Here is a 17712-nt window from a genome sequence, read left to right as displayed (position 1 = left end):
AGGGGAAGTGCCATTCACTACGAATGGCTTCTGATGGTTTACTTGCAGCTGTGTCCTCCAGGCAAATGTCTTTTGATACATCCTCTTCCTTTGCCCTGGCTTCAAAACCCACTTGCCCACACAGTGCAAATACCCCCTGTTTTAGGTGGTGGTGCGCCTTGAGAAACGGAGGAGCAAGAGGGCTAAAGGTATGTTCGTCCCATCTTTACCAAGCTTTACCTAGTCCCGTATTTATAAAATCTTTTAGGTATCCCCCCTCAACTCCAAATAAAACACTGTAGATTCTTTAATATTTCTTTTATTTACAAAGAGGAAAAAGGGGTAGGTTTTTTATTCTCATCATAGCAGCAAGAATAATTGAGAAGCTTATGAAGGTCTACATAGGGACAGGAGAACCATCCATAGAACTGGGATCCTTGACCTATGCAATGTATCAATTTGCTTCTTGAGGCAAGGGATTCAGTGTCTCCTTTTGAGCTCCATCTGGAAAGAATCCCAAAGCACAGCAAATAGCTGGGCAAATCTTGTGCTTGCTCATCTAGGAAGCTGTGGGGATATTCTTCATCTGATATGTCCTGGAGGCAAAGGGTCAGTCTACATCTTGAGGCAGATGAAGAAGCTGATGAGCAGAGGACAAGGGTTGCCCCAGCCCCCTCTGTTGTAGGCACAATCAAGTCCCTTGAGCAGCTCTTTTGAGGTGATACTCAAAGGAGTGGCAAAAGTACCAAGAGGTTTGACAACCTTGAAAGTTTTTGATTTTAGAAGAAAGATCTGTAGCAACAGGTTGGTATTTTCCCATTTCTGAGTAGGCCAGAAACATGGCAAGAGAAAAGACAGACAGTACAGATGTTGAATGCAAGGATGGATGGAAGCAGAACAGCATGTCTCGCTCTGCCTTAACGCTTCTCTTCTGTGTTATTGCTGTTTATCAACCCAGATCAGCAAATGCAAAGAAAAAAAGTAGTCTTTGCAGTCTTCTTTTTTTTTTTTTTTCGGTGTGTGGATTGAAGTCTTCTTTTCAATGAAGGTGCTGATTTGTGAGTTAGTTTTCTGGGCTCATTTACCATACCTTTGCCGCTAACTAGGCAATGGTTTCCCCTGAGCAATGGAAGGAATGGGCAGCACCTTTACGACGTTTTCCACTAATACAGGATGTGGAATGAACTACTCTGCAATCAGCTTATCGTAGTCAAATAATGGTATTTTGCCAGAAGAGCAGAGAGGCTTTCGATTTCATGAAAAATATTGCAGCAAGAATGGGAAATTGTGTGTGTTCTTTTTACTGCCATCATCAGACTTGGGGGAGAAAGTGGAAGGGGAGGGGATTTCCCCAGTATTTTTAACCCAATAATGGGGATTTCTTTTTACACTGCACTGCTTAGACAGCTGACACAGCTATGGCTCTGAGCTAATCTTAGAACCTGAGTTTAAAACTAGAGTGAGCAGCTCAGAATGTACTTTGATTGAAACCTGACATGAGGAAGAACATCATAGGAAAAAAATAAAAGACACTCTTGGTTAGTCAGGAAGAGATGTCTTCATGTATTTTGTCATCAGACCCATCTATGAATTTACGCCTTGTCCACCCTATGCCTTCCGCAGTTTTGCATCCCTCTAGAGTAACTCTGTTCTCCAGCCTCGTTAAAGAACAGTTCCAGTGGTTCAGTGACTGGAGACTACATTCATGCTCTGAATAGGAGAAATGTCCATCTAATCTTCCTCAGATAGAAGGTATTTCCTATGCTTGTAGACTTCCCCAAGTGATCCTAGACAGAGCCATGGCTGTATTGGCTTTGGAGGTCCTTGAGAGAAAGGTAGGCACCAGTGTTTGGCACTTGGCTGGAAAAGGCTGTTCTGCAAAGATCCTCATCCTGGGTTTGCCTTGGAGTTGCTGGCTGAGCAAAGGAAGACGTAGCATGTGCTGCTGGAGCACTGGGATCAATTGGAGGGCCTGTTTTCCCACTTGATACATCAGAAGTATTGTTGTCATGCAGGTCTGGTGAGTCAGGAAAGTCTATGTCCACCTGGCATGGGGCCTCAGCAGATTGTAAAGCTGCTTTGTCAGTCATCTGCTCATCTTGCCTCAGAACTGGTGTTGGTGAGGTGCTTGCTCTTGACAGGGAAGCCATGGCCCACTGGGCTTCACCTTGTGTCTCTGCCACGAAGGAGATATTTTGGAAGCCCTGGATCCCATTTATACTGTGCAGAAAGTTGTAGGGCAACACTGGCATGTCCTCTGACAGTGTGCAGAGGTCTGGGGAGGGAAGATCATGGTAAGTCTCGCTGTCCTCGCTGCCATTGCCCTCCTGGGTGAAAGGCTCATATGTGAAGTAGACCTGACAGGGCTCGATCTCAAAGGAGTTGGGAAGGTGGAAGAAGAAGTAGCCCTGGTTGGTGAAGCAGCTGGACACAGAGTGTCCACTGGTTTCTGAGGGAGGATCAGGTGCCAAAGTTCCCTTGGAAAGCTGGGATTCCTGATCGTTCTTCTGCATCACCTCCAGCATTGAGATTTCTGGGACTGTACTGTTCACACACATGGAAGATGTAGAGAATGGGGAGGAGAGCCACTTCTGATGGGAAAGAAATACAGGAGAGAGACTGTTATGCTCAAACATAATACAGTGAGGAACAAAGAGCCTCTCCTTCTGAGCTATTAAGTGACCTTTTCTTTGCCCAAGCAATTGGAACTGGGGATACAGAAATCCATGTCTGTGTTGTCCCAATTGCAGTGTTTCAAAGGCATTATGTGTCACTATAAAATCAATAGCAGTCTTGCAAACCCATTTTGAAATTTCTGGAGGTAATTGAGGAGGGATGACTAAAAGGAAAAGTGAGGAGAAAGGGAGAGAAAAGAGAGGAGAGGAGAAGAGAGAGGAGAAGACAGGAGATGAGAGGAAAGGAAAAAGATAAAATGACAAGACTGGAATGAAGAGTGGAGGTGGAAACAGAGAAAGTACTACTCAGCTGTGTCTCATGCAATCTATTCCTAGGAACTGAACCAATTTTTAATACTTCTACATGGCTGCATGCAGCTCTTGTTTGAACTGCTCTCCCAATTTGATTGTGACTGGACTTCTACATTCACAACAAGTTACATCCTGCAGTGTGCCGTTATCCTTATAAATAATCTGGTTTTGATAATATCCAACTTAGTTTCATTTATCGTCAGTAAAGCAAATTCTTCTAGTTTTTTCAACGCTGAGAAAGTGACTCTGATGCCCACTGTACCTCCCTCCCTGGCACTCTTCCCTTCTAAGTTTAGCTTTCAAAGGCTTTTTGCACTTAAGCTTTTTCAAAACTTTGCTGTCCTATGGATTCTCTGCATTTTGTCTCCGTCCTTCTTAAAGTGAGATTGCTCATGGGACCACCTTCCAGTATTGCATCTAATGCTCCCTTTAAAGCTGCACAGAATGGTAATTGTCTCCTTGCCTATACTCAAGAAGAAACTGGAGAAGGGAGAAAGAGGAGAAAAACGGGATGGGGAAGGAAAGGAAAAGAAAGAAGAATGTAGAATATGGCTAAGTATCATCCAGAATAATGGCAATTAACATCAAGAGCAGAGGTAAAGCCTTCAACCAGAAGAAGGGAGAAAAAGCAGAAAATCTGTGAAGAGCTGGGCAGTCTGGGACAGGTGGAGGGAAAGAAGCAGATTGGAAGGGGATCTGAGAGGCCAAGCTGCCTCCCACAAGTTCTTTTTATTTTCTCAGGGTGTCCTGTTAGTGGAGCAGCATGCTGAGGTTTGCGTGGTTTGCCGTTTCTCGGTTCTGAAATCAGAGATGCATCAACCGGGTGTCAGGTTTTAGGTCAAAAAATAAAACTCAAGCAGAGAACCCAGCATCTGGTGCTATAGACACATGGGCTGTGTGTGCACGTGTAGGTCCACACACCAGATGTCTGCCCGAGGCACATGCAACTGGACCATCCTCTCCCTCATTTCTCCCTAATAACCATCTGGACCCTTCCCATACCTGAATGTCGCCTCCGTGAACAGAGATGAGTGGGGGAAAGAACTTCTCAGGATCTGGGATGTGAATCTTCAGGATCTTCTTAAACCTTGAGAAAAGAGAAGGAGATTGAGAAACGAAGTAGGGACTGATCCTAACCTCTCTGGCACTGTGGTAGTGGAGGAGCACTGCAGCTCACGGCTACTATCTTGATGTGGGGGAAAGGTAAAGTATAAGAGTATAAGAGTGATCCCACAACCAACAGTTCACAGCCTTCTCTACCTTGGTAGTCACCTTAGCATTTCCATTGCCCTCTGCTCATTTATAGGTCTGAAAAGGTCTCTTGTTTCCACGGCCCAACTTCTGCAAGTTGTCCCTCTCTTTGCTCACACCACAATAACTCAGTGGACCACATGACGTGAACAGGACCTCGCCATATGATATGGAACTTATTGGATGTGCAAGCCCATGTGAGCATGCCATACAACAGTAGAATGACCTCCGCTTTACTGGAACTAATGTGTTGTCTCTTGAGGCAGCATGAAGTGATATCATCTGCTCCTCGGTCCCTCCAAGAGGTTGGCTAATCCTGTCAGCACATTGCTGGTACATTGCTTTGGAAGCTTAGAGAAGAGACCCTTCTGACCTCTGGAGGCAATCAATGCATTCTCGAAGCATGAGAATTTGCTAGTTTTTAAATATAAACTAGCATCACTTGAACACAAACTTACATCACTGCAGATGCTATTTTTATTCATGCATGTCTAATCCTTCCTTGCATCTTACCTCAGCATTATCCTTCATCCAAACCCACAAGTTAATTACACTCTGTGGAGATAGGCCTCTTTGTCTCCCTGTGTCCCATATAGCTAGTCCTTCCTCACCTTTTTGTTACGACTCAAGGCAGAGCACAGTGAGCAGTGATTTCCCTTGTGTCCATCTTAAGTTAATACCTTTCTCCTTTCTTTACAAAGAAACCATCTCAACTTCTGCTGCCTTCTTCCCTGAGAACATTTTTGCCACCAGTATCATTTGGTGCTGCAGTGGCACAGGCTGCGCAGGGAGGTGGTGGAGTCACCCTGGAGGTGTTCCAGAACTGTGTCGATGTGGCACTGAGGAACATGGTCAGTAGGCATGGTGGGGGTGGGCTGATGGTTGGACTGGGTGATCTCAGAGGTCTTTTCCAACCTTAATGATTCTACAATTTTAGGATTAGTGCCCTGTTTCTCTGTGCCTGTCCTGAGAAGAGAAAACCTGAAGCCATTTCTAATCTCACCTCAAAATGCTGAGACGTGAATAATATGAGTCTCTCTGTATGCTGAGTAATGCTTGTTAAAAAATGAACAAGAATATAAAGGACACACAATACACAGCAGAACAGCAAACAGGAAAACTGATTCTCATTTACCATCTTGGGGTCCGTAAGTTTATAAGGAAGGCAGACCCAATGATCACAAAGATGCAAGTGCTCACTATAATCGCTGGCAGGACTGGCCGGGATGTTCCTGCAGGATAGGAGACAAAGAGGGAGTTGCAATGAACATTTAGCCAGGGTTCTGGACGTTGGAGCTACAGCACATCCACAGCTATTCAGACTGATCAAACTAAGTTTTTCCATGTTATTATTATATGATGTGTTGCTAATTATAATAATAAAATATAATAATAATAATATAGTATAATGCAATGTAATATAATACAATATAATTATAATGAGATGGGATGGGATAGAAATGAATAGAACAGAATAGAGTATATAGGTCAGATAAATGAGTTCTTCTCTGTTGTGTAGGATGCCTTGGAGCTTTGATGGGTTTCAGTGTCTGCTTGGCATGGTTTAATAGATTATTCTCGCTAAACAGCTGGAACTCCCTCTTCATAACAGCACCGCAGCTGAGGACTGCCATGGATGAGGTGCCGCAGTCCACTAGTAGAAGTGCTCAACATCCTGCCCTATTCATTGCAAAAGGAAGCAGGGAGTCCTACAATCAGTTTAAGAGAGGTTGCAGAATTCAAAGAGCATTATGAGTCAGTGGAGAAATAGAATCAAGGGGTTCATGGGTCTGGGTTAGAGGGCAGCAGGGCCAAGGATGGACAAGGCTGGGGTCAAGGGCTTAGCCTCTTCCTTTGGATATCTGGAGGAGAGTTTTCAGAAAGCTACAGCTTTCCACCACACGCTAATTTTGATACTTGAATTGTAAGGATAGTACAAAGTGAGTGAATTTCCTCATTACTAGCTCTGCCAGCATTCCTCAACCTTTTCTGGCATCATCTCCAACTTTTTTAATCTGCCTCTTTCACACATCTCCCCAAGGCACCTTTGCCTGGTCATGCTGTTCTGGTGCCTGGCTCCTCTGCCTGCCACCCTCATCTCCCTCCATCCCTAAGGCCCCTTGCTCTGGGCCTGCACAGCTTTTCTGGAGCACTTGTGAGGAAGCAGAGAGATATGAAAGAAGACAGTTTTAGAAAGCCCTTTCTTTGCCCGTCCTTGAGACACTACTCAGATCACTTTGTCTCCTCTGCCTTTGGTACCCTGGTTATCTTTGGTTCTTGGTTGCTATGACAACTGGTTGCGGCTGTATCCTGTTCATTGACATCACACACTGTCAAAATTTGATCGCCACAGCAACGCAATGCCCTTTCTAAACATAGCTCCTGTGTTTATATCAGCACCAGAAACAACAGGGAGGGACTGGGCAGGGACAGAGCAGGATGACGTGAAGAGGAATAACCTCTAGCAGCTTGTTTTCCAGGAAAGATGTGGCAGAGACCACAGCCCATGATTCACTAAAGAGGCTTGCTCAGAGCCTTGTATTTCAAGGCTGTAGGTGTCCACCATGCTGTGGTTCATGGTAATGACTGGCGCATCTCTCAGCAGAGCTTTTTGGAAGGAACTTATACACTTGTAAATCTCTTTCATTCTCTATGAGACTTTGCTTCGTAGATTCAAGTTTCATTGCATTTTACCGATCAGTGTCTTCACTGAACTGACCCTGAATTGTACCTTCTGAATTTTGCCTGCCCTCTGGGAGGCAGAGGGGTTGCTGCTATTTAATCTGTTGGGACTGAGAATCTTTGTGCTTAAGCCCTGTTAAGCCAGACTGACCAGCCAGATTAGGAGGAACTGACAGTTTCCAATCATCTCATTGTTCTTCAGTTAATGCAATCCTTCCTATCCTTCTTCTTCCAGATTTTCAGCCTAATTTGGGCCTCCTGCCTTGGGCCTCCTGCCTTGTTTTATCTGAGTTCCCTCTTCCCCCTCCCTGTCAGGCTGCCTGACTCTGATCCTTACCTTCAACATGTGTGCTCCACAGTACTGTCTTGCTCCAGTCACTCCACACACCTTTGCAGAAACATGAGGCACCTGGCTTTGCACGGACAGCAGCCTCGTACTTCATGTTGGGGGAGAGTCTTTCAAAAGGTGCCCACATCTGGTCCTGACTAATGATGAAGGTCTCGGCCTCCTGGAATAGGGACAAAATTATAGCATCCCCAGCATCCTGCTGTGACTCAGCCTCATATATTCATTCTTTCCAAGACCCTCAGAGAGGACCTGTCTCAGATCCCTCCACTTTGTGCATTGCTTGTTTGCACTGGAGGACAAATCTTCACTTTGCATTTTTCATCCCAGAGGATACCTGTCCGTTGCTTTGTATTTCTCATCACTTTCAGGTGTGCCCTGGAGCTACCTGGATTTCTTTTGTGACAGCACCAAGTAAAATAAGCTTCCCATCAGTTTCCATGTCATTACCAAACACTGGCAGCAGATGACACACATAAGAGGGAGAGGGGAGACAAGCCCCTCATTAACGATGGACAACTAGGATCATCAAATCCAGCTGTCAGTCCGTCCCCACCATGTCCACTGACCGTGTCCCTCAGTGCCACATCCACACGGTTCTGGAACACCTCCAGGGATGGTGACTGCACCACCTCCCTGGGCAGCTGTGCCACTGCAGCACTGCTCTTTCTGAGAAGAAGTTTTTCCTAATATACAGCCTGAACCTGTCCTGGCCATTCTCTAGACTACAACTTGTTCCATTCTGAGAGGAATTTCCTGGGGGATGTAAGGAAGACCAGGTTTTGTATGGTGTCTACTCACCTCCCATGACTGACTCGTGGTTCGGTACCGCACTTCATATTGCCGGTTCCCACTCAAGTAGTGAGAGGAAATATTCAGGCTCCACGTTAAGTTGTAGGTGTTTTTAGCTTTGCTGAACAGCTGAAGATTTCCTGGAGGCCACAATTTTACTGGAAAGAGAAAAAGAACTGGAATGTCACCAGTGCACCATCTGTGACAGGCTCCATTGTCAGACACCATGGCAGCTGGGTTGGTACATAGGCACACAGGCCTTAAGCACCGTGGCTGAGTGAGATCCTTAGTGAGTTCCTTCTTTCTGTTCATCCTTCTTACCCACTGGCCCTGGTGACAAAAGGCCTGGCACTACAGTAAAGGCAACTCCTCCAGTAGCCTGTGAGAATTGCCACTGCATTCATCCTATCTCACAGGGTTATCCACAAGGCAGTTGTATGGACAGGAAAAGAGCACAGTTGGGGTGACAGCTTCTTCTCAGCTGCTCTTTCAGAGAGCTACAGCCACAGGGGCAGGAGTTACACAGACTGTCTGGGATGAATCTTCTCAACCCCTGATTCCAGGCATGACTTCTTATGGCTCACATTGCAGTAACTTCACTGGATGTCTTCTCAAGCCAAATAAACTCACACATCCAGCAAAAAAAGAAAAAGAACTAAGAAGATGATTTTTGACTGGATTAGTGAGTTGAATCAAGTCAGCAGATTGATTCTTGGCAAAGCTGGCTTAAAGGAGAGTGGAAGCACATGTCTTGTAGGAGGGGCAGAGCAACAAGACTTTCTCTCCTTCTTTAGCACGTATTTTTCAGAAAGTCAGCTGAGCTGTCATAGCCTGTTTGAAGCCAGAACTCCTATCACAATGTGTTATCATTCACCAGTGTCCCACATACAGAGCAGGATGGGAAGTGGCTGAATGACACTGCACACTAAATGGGGTGGGAGTCAATATGGTCGAATTGCTAGTTGTAGCAGGGGACAATGAAAACAGGTAATTCTGCTGTGAGTGTTGCATAGTTGTAGACAGGGACAAGAAATTGGGTATCCCTTCATAGGGGAGCTTCAGGGACTGCAAGACAGAAGAGCACTCACTATTTCGAAGTGGTCTAAAATCCTTCAGTTGTGCAGGTATAGACCTGTTCTCCCCAATCTGGCAGTCTACAGTCATGTTAAGACTATCTGCAGAAGTGAAGCATTGCATCTGCAAAGAAAATTTACCATTAGTAACAGGGAGCCTTATCAATAACCACTGATACTTCCAAGCATTGCCTGCATATAAGAGATTTAAAAATTCTTGACAGTAAGTACGGGTGACACTTGTCTTTGAAAAGCATAAGCTTCAGTTTTCAGTAGAGGAAACAAAACTTTTTACTCATTTTTTGTTGTTGCTCACTGAAGAGCAGGGCACAAAATATTTTGGTACGGTATTTTGCTGGGATTGCTATACATGCTGACTAAGCAGGAAAAAGTTACTTTCAGCAAGTGACATTTATTGAGATAAAATATTTTGACTAAAATGCTTTATGTTCACTGGTAAGATTGAGATAACATTGGTATTCAATTTTACTCTTGAAATGAGTAGAACTCTTGAACTGATAGAACACAGTTCTACAATGATACTAAAAAGCTATGTACATCACGCAGAATTGAATAAGAAATGGGCCAAACAGCTTGATTAGAAAGAAAATATGTTTGAAAGAGTAGCTTACGGAGTTGTTTACCAGCCCTACAATTTGTCTTCACATATGATGTGTGAAAGTAAAAAAAGCTTGGCTGTTGTCAGAACTCATTGTGACTCTGCAAATAAGGGGAATTAGCTATTCTATTTTTTCTTTCTGAAAACACAGAAATTACAGTAATTTCTGGATATGACTGAGGGAAGTACCCAATAAGCCTGAAAAAAGAGACTGATTTAAATAACGAATAATAAGCAGAGGATTTGTATCAATATTGGTTTCATTGATGTACAGCTGTTGCATCTTGCATTTGGCACATTTTACCAGGTTCCACAGTAGTTAATAATTTGGAATATGGTACTGAACTCTTCAATGAAGATAAGGTCTAGAGGTGTCTTCAGAGCTGGGGATCATGGTCATTCCTCCTCAGAGGAAGAGATGGGGGCAAAACCTAGATAAATATGACATGGGACGCTGCACGCAATCTACCCTGCACTTCTGCATGACTCAGGCCATCATGACCCAGCTCACAATGAAGCCAGTCCCCACACAGGGCATCACACAACAAGCCCAAGCCCAAAACTGCAGTCAAGCCTTGGGATTTTCGTAGTGCTCCTGAGAGTCACACTCTATATTCCCCAAATTGACATACCATCCTTATAATTAGCCAGGACATCCTAGAGGAATTACTCACATTATAGTCTTTGCTGAAAATCTTGATGCATCTCCTCAGCCCAGTCATGTGTTCTGCCTTGGGTAACGCACAATGCTCGGATTTTTCAGACGAAGAATGTAACCTGGGTTTTAAACAGGAGAATTCCAGTAAGCTGGGGAATCTGTTTTACATGTTATTACAATGTTTTATATTTTATCTGACACTAAAGGCCTTTCAAGGTATGTTGCAACCTACCATACTCTGAACAGCTTACAGTTAGGATATAGTCCCTCTTTCCCTCCCCACTGCATCACTCAGACAAGTTTTACGTGCATGGAGAACAAATGCATCCCAGATATTTCAAACCAAAGATAATAGGAGGCTTCCAAACTTCTGTCTAACTCGTCTGCTACATATTGATTTGGGAGACGGTTGCCAGTTTCAGTCCCTTTAGGGCATCTCCTTCAAGCCACTGACAGCCCTACAGCATCTCAGACACCAGGCAGGAGGCATCTTCCAAACCAGGTCACATCCCAGCCAGCCAGGAGCGTACCTTACTTTTTGATTCAATTCCACAGGGCAAGGACATGTTTGATTGTCAAGGTCCATGTACCCAGCCTCAGAATGTGTCTGCCTATCTCACCCCATTGGAGACATCTCTACTGACAGTCAGGAGCAATCTGCCCTTGCCAGAACCACACTAGTCTTTTCTTATGACAAGCACCCAGTGAATCCCTGGGTAGACCAGTAACTCTTCCTACTGAAAATGTCATACTTGGAGACCACAGAGAAACAATCCAGCCCCTGCTGCAGTACTGGCTGCATACCTACCCCTCCTCCTTTGGGAGAGGAAAACATCATAGAATCATTAAAGTCAGAAAAGAGCTATACGACGATCTAGTCTGACCATTAGCCCTCCTCACCATGCCCACTAACCACGTCCCTCAGTGCCACATCCACACGGTTCTCGAGCACCTCCAGAGATGGAGACACCTGTGCCCGCTCTTTCAGAGAAGAAAATTTCACAAATATCCAACCTGTACTTCTCCTTGCACAACTTGTGACCAATCCCTCTCATCCTATTGTTGTTATCTGGGAGAAGAGACTGACCCCCACCTTACCACAACCTCCTTTCAGGTCATTGTAGGGAGCAATAAGGTCTGCCCTGAGCTCCTCTTCTCCAGACTGAACAATCCCAGTTCCCTCAGCTGCTCTCCATCAAACTTCTGCTCCAGACCTTTCACAGCTCCATTGCCCGTTTCTGGGGTATCATTGACTCAGAGGGACGTAAGGGCCAAGGATGAAAAACGACAGGAGAACAATATATTTCTTCACTCACTGTTGCTCAGTGTGCAATCATCATGTCCATCTGACTCTGGCAATGAGCAGAAGGTCCCTATATAACTTTAATTCCATCTCCCTCTGCCCCTTTCTTTGCACATTCCTCTGTTCTGTTGAAAATGGCCTTCAATACAGAGGCTTGCTACTAGGGATGAAGGATTTTTGCAAAATGAAGGACAGCATGACAGAGTTGGGATATAAGCGGTGCTAGGCAGTTTAGAACCCTCAGATGACAAACACTGAGCAGTGGCCAATATCTCAGATCACCTGGGGTCAGAGACAGACAGATTTCAAAGACAAACCCTTCAGCTGTGTGACTCTGCCACACCTGGCTTTGTTAGAAGGAGCCTACATTGATGTTCTCTCCAGGACACTTTTCATTCAAAGCATTGCCTTCTCTCAGCCTTTCCAGTCACCCACCTGTCACAAAATTTGTATATTGATGAAATCGTCAGATTGCATGGTGCATCAGCAAGGTCCCTGCCTGAGTTCCAGTCACAAAGGAGAGCTGCCCTCGAGTCATACCAACAAGTGAGACTGGAGTTGCCTGTCAGCAGGGAAGAGATGGACAGCATTGTGGTTGAATTAACAATTACTTGACTTTTGGCATTAAGCAGCTACCACTAACCCCAGACAATTCTGCCCCATCCCAAACTACACACAGACCCCTCAGTCAGATAGCTGTCTCCAGGTAAGAAAGGCAGAGCCACTGACTCCTCTGGCTGCTTTCTGTCTTTGGAGGTTGGAGTGCTCCTAAAAGCTCTCTCATTAATGCAGCCTCCTCTGGTTGTATGTTACAACGTGGGCATTACTCAACAATGATACCAACACATGAGATCATTTCTTACCTTGTGTAGAGCCTGATGCCAACGAGAGAGGAATCAGACTGAGCAGCCAGAGGTGGTGCAGAAGCAGTGAGGAGGGCTTCATCTGTTCTGGGGACACACTGAAAGAGAGAAGACCACCCCCACAACCTCATTCAGCAATGCTAATTAAGAATTTGTCAACTCACATTGGGTATCCACTCTCCCTGAGCTCAAAACCAGTGTTTGTCTTCCATGCTCGTAAACTCATACCCCTTCTACTCCAGCCTGCTTTTCCTCAGCTCTTCATTGTTTTCCTGCCTTGCTGCTGCTTTGCTCAGCACTGAAACCATCCACAGAGCAACACAGATGGGCTGTTTGCAGAGTTGATGTCTTCTGGAAATGTGTGTGAGCGCACAGTACTCTGCACATACTGTTTCAGGCTGCTGCTGACTCAGGTAGAGAGTGCTGCCGTGGCTGCATGTGGCTTTTTTTGGTAAATCCTGGGACTGAAATCACTAGGGGTCTGCTGAATGAGAGGGCTGCAACTACCAGAAGCTGGCTTGGGAGGTAGATTTTGAATGGCTTGCTTGGGACAGGGAAAATGGTAAAATCAGGAAAGTTTACCAAGTTCTGGAAAGGTAAAGATTTACCATATCATAAAATATGACAGTTGCACACAAATTATGCACCATTCTTGCCAAGCAGACCCTGCACTGCCTTGAAAAGAGGTGTGCTTTCAGGTATAGCAGAAAATTCAGGCTTTGCAATCAGGTAACCCCTGCAAAGCCTGTGTAGCCAATCCCCACAAATGGGGCTTATGCTCAAGCAAGCATCCCCCCTGTACCCATCCAACTACACACCCGTACCTTGAGGTCTGTCACTGCCTGCAGGAGAAGGGACCATCCTTACCTCTCCACACAGGCAGGGCTGGGCACAAGGCAGAGCCCTGCTGAACTCTACTGGGGAAGTGGGAGCTGGGGGTTTTTTAAAAGGCTGGCATGAGGCATGCTATAGATCCCAGTCATGATAAAAGATTAGGATCAGAGGAAGAAAAACAGGATGACAACACATTCAAGACAAATGGGGAGAGAAAGGGAAAGAAAGAAACCAGACGAAGTCGTTTTGAGATGCGGGGTATGATCTGAGAGGATTGTGGAAAGACAGAGATAAATACGCACTCAGCCCTCCCCAGTGACAAAAATCAGCTTGTCAGACCGAAACTCCATCCAAGACACTTCTCAGATCAGCCACCCCCATGTGGGACAGAGCTGGCATCACTTGCATTACCTTCCAGTTCCAGGCACCCAGTGCTCCATGGGTGGGGTTGCGAGGACAGATGGATGCAGGTGCTGTTGGCTCAACTGGGAGGGGAGCAGGGAGCAGGGAGAAGGGCTGGAGGGGGGCTCTGCTCAGAGCACATCCACCCACCAGCCAGAGCTGCTGGCATGAGAGGAGACAGGCTGGTCTGCTGCGGAGCTGTTCCTCTCGTGTGTGTTCAGTCTTTGCTCCCTCTCACCTTTGCACAGGAAGCTGCTGCTTGCTTGCCTTGTCAGAATGAGACGAGGCCCTGAAGTATCGAAAAGGCTAGCGAGGCCGAGAATAAAAAGCCCCAAACCACGTCCTACTTCCTGCTGGTAAAGCAATAGGTGCAGAAACAAGGGTGGAGAATCAGGTGTTAGCTCACAATGCTCAGATATACAAGGGACTAGTTTGTAACAATTACTGGGAAGTAAAAGAGAGGGAGAAAGACCTGTCCTCTCCAGAAACCATCAAGAGACCCGTAGCTTCCTTTTTCAGGTACCCAGAGAAGCTCAGTTTCAGTGTCCGCATACATGCACAGTTCAATCTGAAACTGAGGAAGGAGTCACTCTGCTGTAGAAATACAAAATGAACCACTTAGTGAAAAATAGCTCGAGTCGTTGACCTAAGCAACACCAGAATGAAACCAGCGTTGCCACCAGTGCCCCAGTTTCAGAGGATCCATCCTGGGTCAGAGCTGGAGTGGAACAAGGGCAGCGCTGAGTGAGCCAGCAGCACAACCCTCACACTTTAGATGGTGTGACACCACAGGAACACCTGTCCTGTAGTGTGCCTACCCAGCAAAACACCCCACTCATGCCACAGAAGAACGAACCCTTCCCTGTGAATTGAACCTCTCAGTTCAGACAGTCTATGCTAGCCCACAACAACTGCAGTGCCTACTTCACATGACTTAGTCCATTCAGCAGGATGCAAAAAATACATCAGTTTTCTTCTAAGGCTCAATCTACCCCCAGTTCTCCACGGAACAGTTAATAATAGAAGAGCCGTTCACTGCGGGCATCTTCCCAACACAACTTGCCCTCCCAAGCCAATCCAGATTGCAGTCCATAGGCCCACTAGTTGCCTGGCTCATAAATAAACTTGCACACACATGTGAACCCACACACCTCTCTTTTTCCATACACAAATAGAATTCTCTGAAACACACCTCACATTTCCTGTTTGGTCTGGACAGTACAAAGATGGCCACTGGTGTGTGGCAGGAAGATGAGACTCTCTTTTTATGCACACGGTGGTCACCACTCTCCCTGCTCTTCACTTTTCTCTCTTAGAGCAGCCCAAGGCCAAGGCACATGTCCACCAGCACATTCTCCCAACCAAAAATTACAAATCCCAGGTCTCCAGGCAGTTCCTTTTTGAGGACTAAACAAACTTGGAGGATGGGGCTTCCTGTAACAACAAAGGGATGTTGGTTTCAGGTAGTGGAAAAAGGGTGTGGGAGGAGGATGGGTTCTTAGTCACAGGCAGTCCAGCCAGAGAGCGGGTCTCAAGAAGATATCAGATCTTAAGAAGAGAGAATGTTGGAGCAAAACAGTGATTTGAAGGCACAGGCAGAGGCATTTTGAAGGAGGCTGCAATGCTGGGTCCTGAAAGCCATTTCTGGCAGAGCATTTCGGTTCAGATTGCAACACAGCGTCAAGCACATGGACTGGTCTGGAGCACAACATCTCTTCCCTGCTCTTGACAGTCCAGGGATTTCAGAGGTGTCATCTGGATGCTCTTGCTGACAATCTGAAGACTGGCAAGAGAGAAACTGGAGAATGTGACCAGTCAGCCCCTGTTGAAGAGGAATATGAATGAGAATGGGCTGTATGCTTGCTGTATGCTTAGACTGCACAAATTGCACCTTGAAGGCTCCCATCAGGATTGAGAGAGGGATGGCGGATAGGTACCTTGGGACTTTGAGTATCTCTTAGTATTTCTACCAGCACCTGTTCAAATCAGATCTACATTTCCCAAAGAATAGGCTGCAATCCTACATGTCCCCAGGGTATTGGAGACAGCCATCGGGCCCAATGTGTGGCAACTTGCTCTCAGCTTCTCCTAAAACAAACTCCTGGCTTTGAGGGCTTTTCTACACCACATCCAGACAGAAGATTCTCCTGATATGGATCATCAGGACACAGCATTTCCCAGGAGCTCTTAGCATGACTGCAGCTACACTGGTGCTGATAGCCTGGATGAAGCAATGACGTGCTCTGGGATTAACTTCTTGGTATCACCAGCTTTGCAGCTGCAATGCAGTATTCATGTTTACCATCATTTTTCTCATTTATCCTTCAGACAAAGAAATCTGCACCTTCCTTCACTTTGGGAAAGAAAGAGCATAAAACACACGTTTTATTGTGCAGCTAATCAAGCAAAGAAAATCCCACTGATTTCCTTGGTATTTTGTTTTTGTTTTAATGTATAAGAATCAGAAACTGATTGATTTTTTCCAAAACTGTGGGGGAAGGAAGAATGGTCTGACTGATCATCTAACAGAAAATACTCATGCATGAATACATGGACTGCCTTAGTACTGTTAATATCTGTTGGAAACACGTTGAGAATATATTAAAACAACAACTTCATGGAGTAGGAAGAAGGGGCTGTGTCTAGACCCTATCTGATACACAGTTTTCAGACTCAGTTGCCAAGGACACTGCACTACTGAGACTTTGGCACTTTTAAACTCCTTTACACTGGTGTTCTTAGGAATGGTGCCATTTGCAATTTAAAAAGCCAAACAAACCACACCGTGAGTGATAAGTGCAAGGTGTTCTAGTGATTGCCTTCCTGTCCTTACAATGGTGACTGAGGCATGCAAGCTCACCCGTAAGCTCAGCTGTGCAGAGTTAAAGCAGCAGGTAAAAGTGCACAGTTGGGGGTTTGGTAAAAGGTGTTATTTGGGCCAGACCAATGTGTCAGAAGCAATGTCAGTTTTTTCCAGCCCTCAAGGCTGGGACAGGTTGATCTTTTGCCTCCCTTCTGCTTTCATAAGAGAAGAGAAGTGCTGCTGAAACTTCTCATTTTCAGTTGCACGTCTGCTGAGTGACTCTTCAAGGTGGACAGGGGAACACTCTCACTAAATAGAAAGAGAGTGAAGAAGTGTGAAGTACAAAAGCATGGCATGATTTATTGTCTCATTAGCTGGTTAGGCTAGACACACCACTTCCCTTTGCTAGCTCTCAGCTGGAGCTGAGGTCCCAAGCTCATTGGGATGCCTTGCTTGTGGTTTAGAAATCATCAAGCTCACCAGGGACAAGCTCGGTGGAGGGCTCTGTAGATCCATCTCAATGTCATGTCTCTGTGATCTTCTTAAGTTGAGTGGTGGGAAGGTTGTAGACTCAGCAGGAAGCATGGAGATGTGGACAGAGATGGCCCTGATGGCCACCAAAGCTTGCTTTCTGCTAGGATATATTGTGAAGATCTCTAGACGCTCGTCAAGTTATTTCTGGTACTTTCCAAAAAATGCTCTCTTAACCTTTACTTTGAATTTCCTGCCCTGCACATACAAGCGCTTCTCAAAACTACAACATTGCACTATATCTGCTGTTATCTTCCCCTTAAACTGTGGTTCTACTCCGAAAAACGTCTGTTAAAATGGCTCTGCGGGGAGCCACTGTTTATTGTATCAGTGATCTTTTTATCGAATTTATTAACATTACCAGGATGCAAGAGGCTCTGCTTTGTATCAAAATGGCAACCTTGGCGTGGCATTAAAGCATCAAACTGTTTTTGTTCCCCCGATCTAACATCCCTAGTGACACTTTTGTTATAGACTAGACACTGCCCCCAGGTTAATTGACATAACTGTGTTTAAGAGGAGTGGCACTTAAATGATGGAATTTAAGTTCTGGGATCACGTACTGCAGTGGAGTCACCGTGCTGGTCAG

At 45.5% G+C, this 17712-nt stretch overlaps 1 protein-coding gene across 3 annotated transcripts; it reads right to left on the bottom strand.

Moving 5' to 3' along the window:
- Positions 1-282: 282 nt before the first annotated feature.
- Positions 283-14073, bottom strand: IL2RB (interleukin 2 receptor subunit beta). 3 transcript variants are annotated; one of them, XM_010711417.4, is made up of 10 exons: positions 13799-14073; positions 12554-12651; positions 12126-12252; positions 10404-10506; positions 9126-9234; positions 8047-8195; positions 7237-7408; positions 5353-5449; positions 3969-4053; positions 283-2570 (listed from the first exon to the last, which is right to left on the bottom strand). In XM_010711417.4, exons 1-10 carry the CDS (start codon positions 13825-13827, stop codon positions 1767-1769), a joined length of 1773 nt encoding a protein of 590 aa, XP_010709719.1. In that variant the 5' UTR covers positions 13828-14073; the 3' UTR covers positions 283-1766. The 3 variants fall into 3 exon arrangements, with proteins under 3 accessions (XP_010709719.1, XP_085082995.1, XP_085083002.1); XM_085226869.1 differs by lacking the exon at positions 13799-14073 and adding an exon at positions 12782-12936; XM_085226876.1 differs by lacking the exons at positions 12554-12651; positions 13799-14073 and adding an exon at positions 12718-12930.
- Positions 14074-17712: the final 3639 nt, after the last annotated feature.

The sequence above is a fragment of the Meleagris gallopavo genome, chromosome 1 (assembly GCF_905368555.1).
Source record: "Meleagris gallopavo chromosome 1, MGAL_WU_HG_1.1, whole genome shotgun sequence".
Classification (NCBI taxonomy): domain Eukaryota; kingdom Metazoa; phylum Chordata; class Aves; order Galliformes; family Phasianidae; genus Meleagris; species Meleagris gallopavo.
This window is presented reverse-complemented; position numbering and strand designations above follow the sequence as displayed.

What these genes read in the sequence shown, in the direction of transcription:
- IL2RB (XM_010711417.4), bottom strand. Translation starts at nt 13,827, where the DNA reads ATGGAGCACTGGGTGCCTGGAACTGGAAG. An exon ending in GTGGAGCACACATGTTGAAG is followed by an intron (nt 5,450 to 7,236) that starts GTAAGGATCAGA and finishes CCTATCCTGCAG; the next exon opens with GAACATCCCGGCCAGTCCTG. An exon ending in AACTTACGGACCCCAAGATG is followed by an intron (nt 4,054 to 5,352) that starts GTAAATGAGAAT and finishes TCTTTTCTCAAG; the next exon opens with GTTTAAGAAGATCCTGAAGA.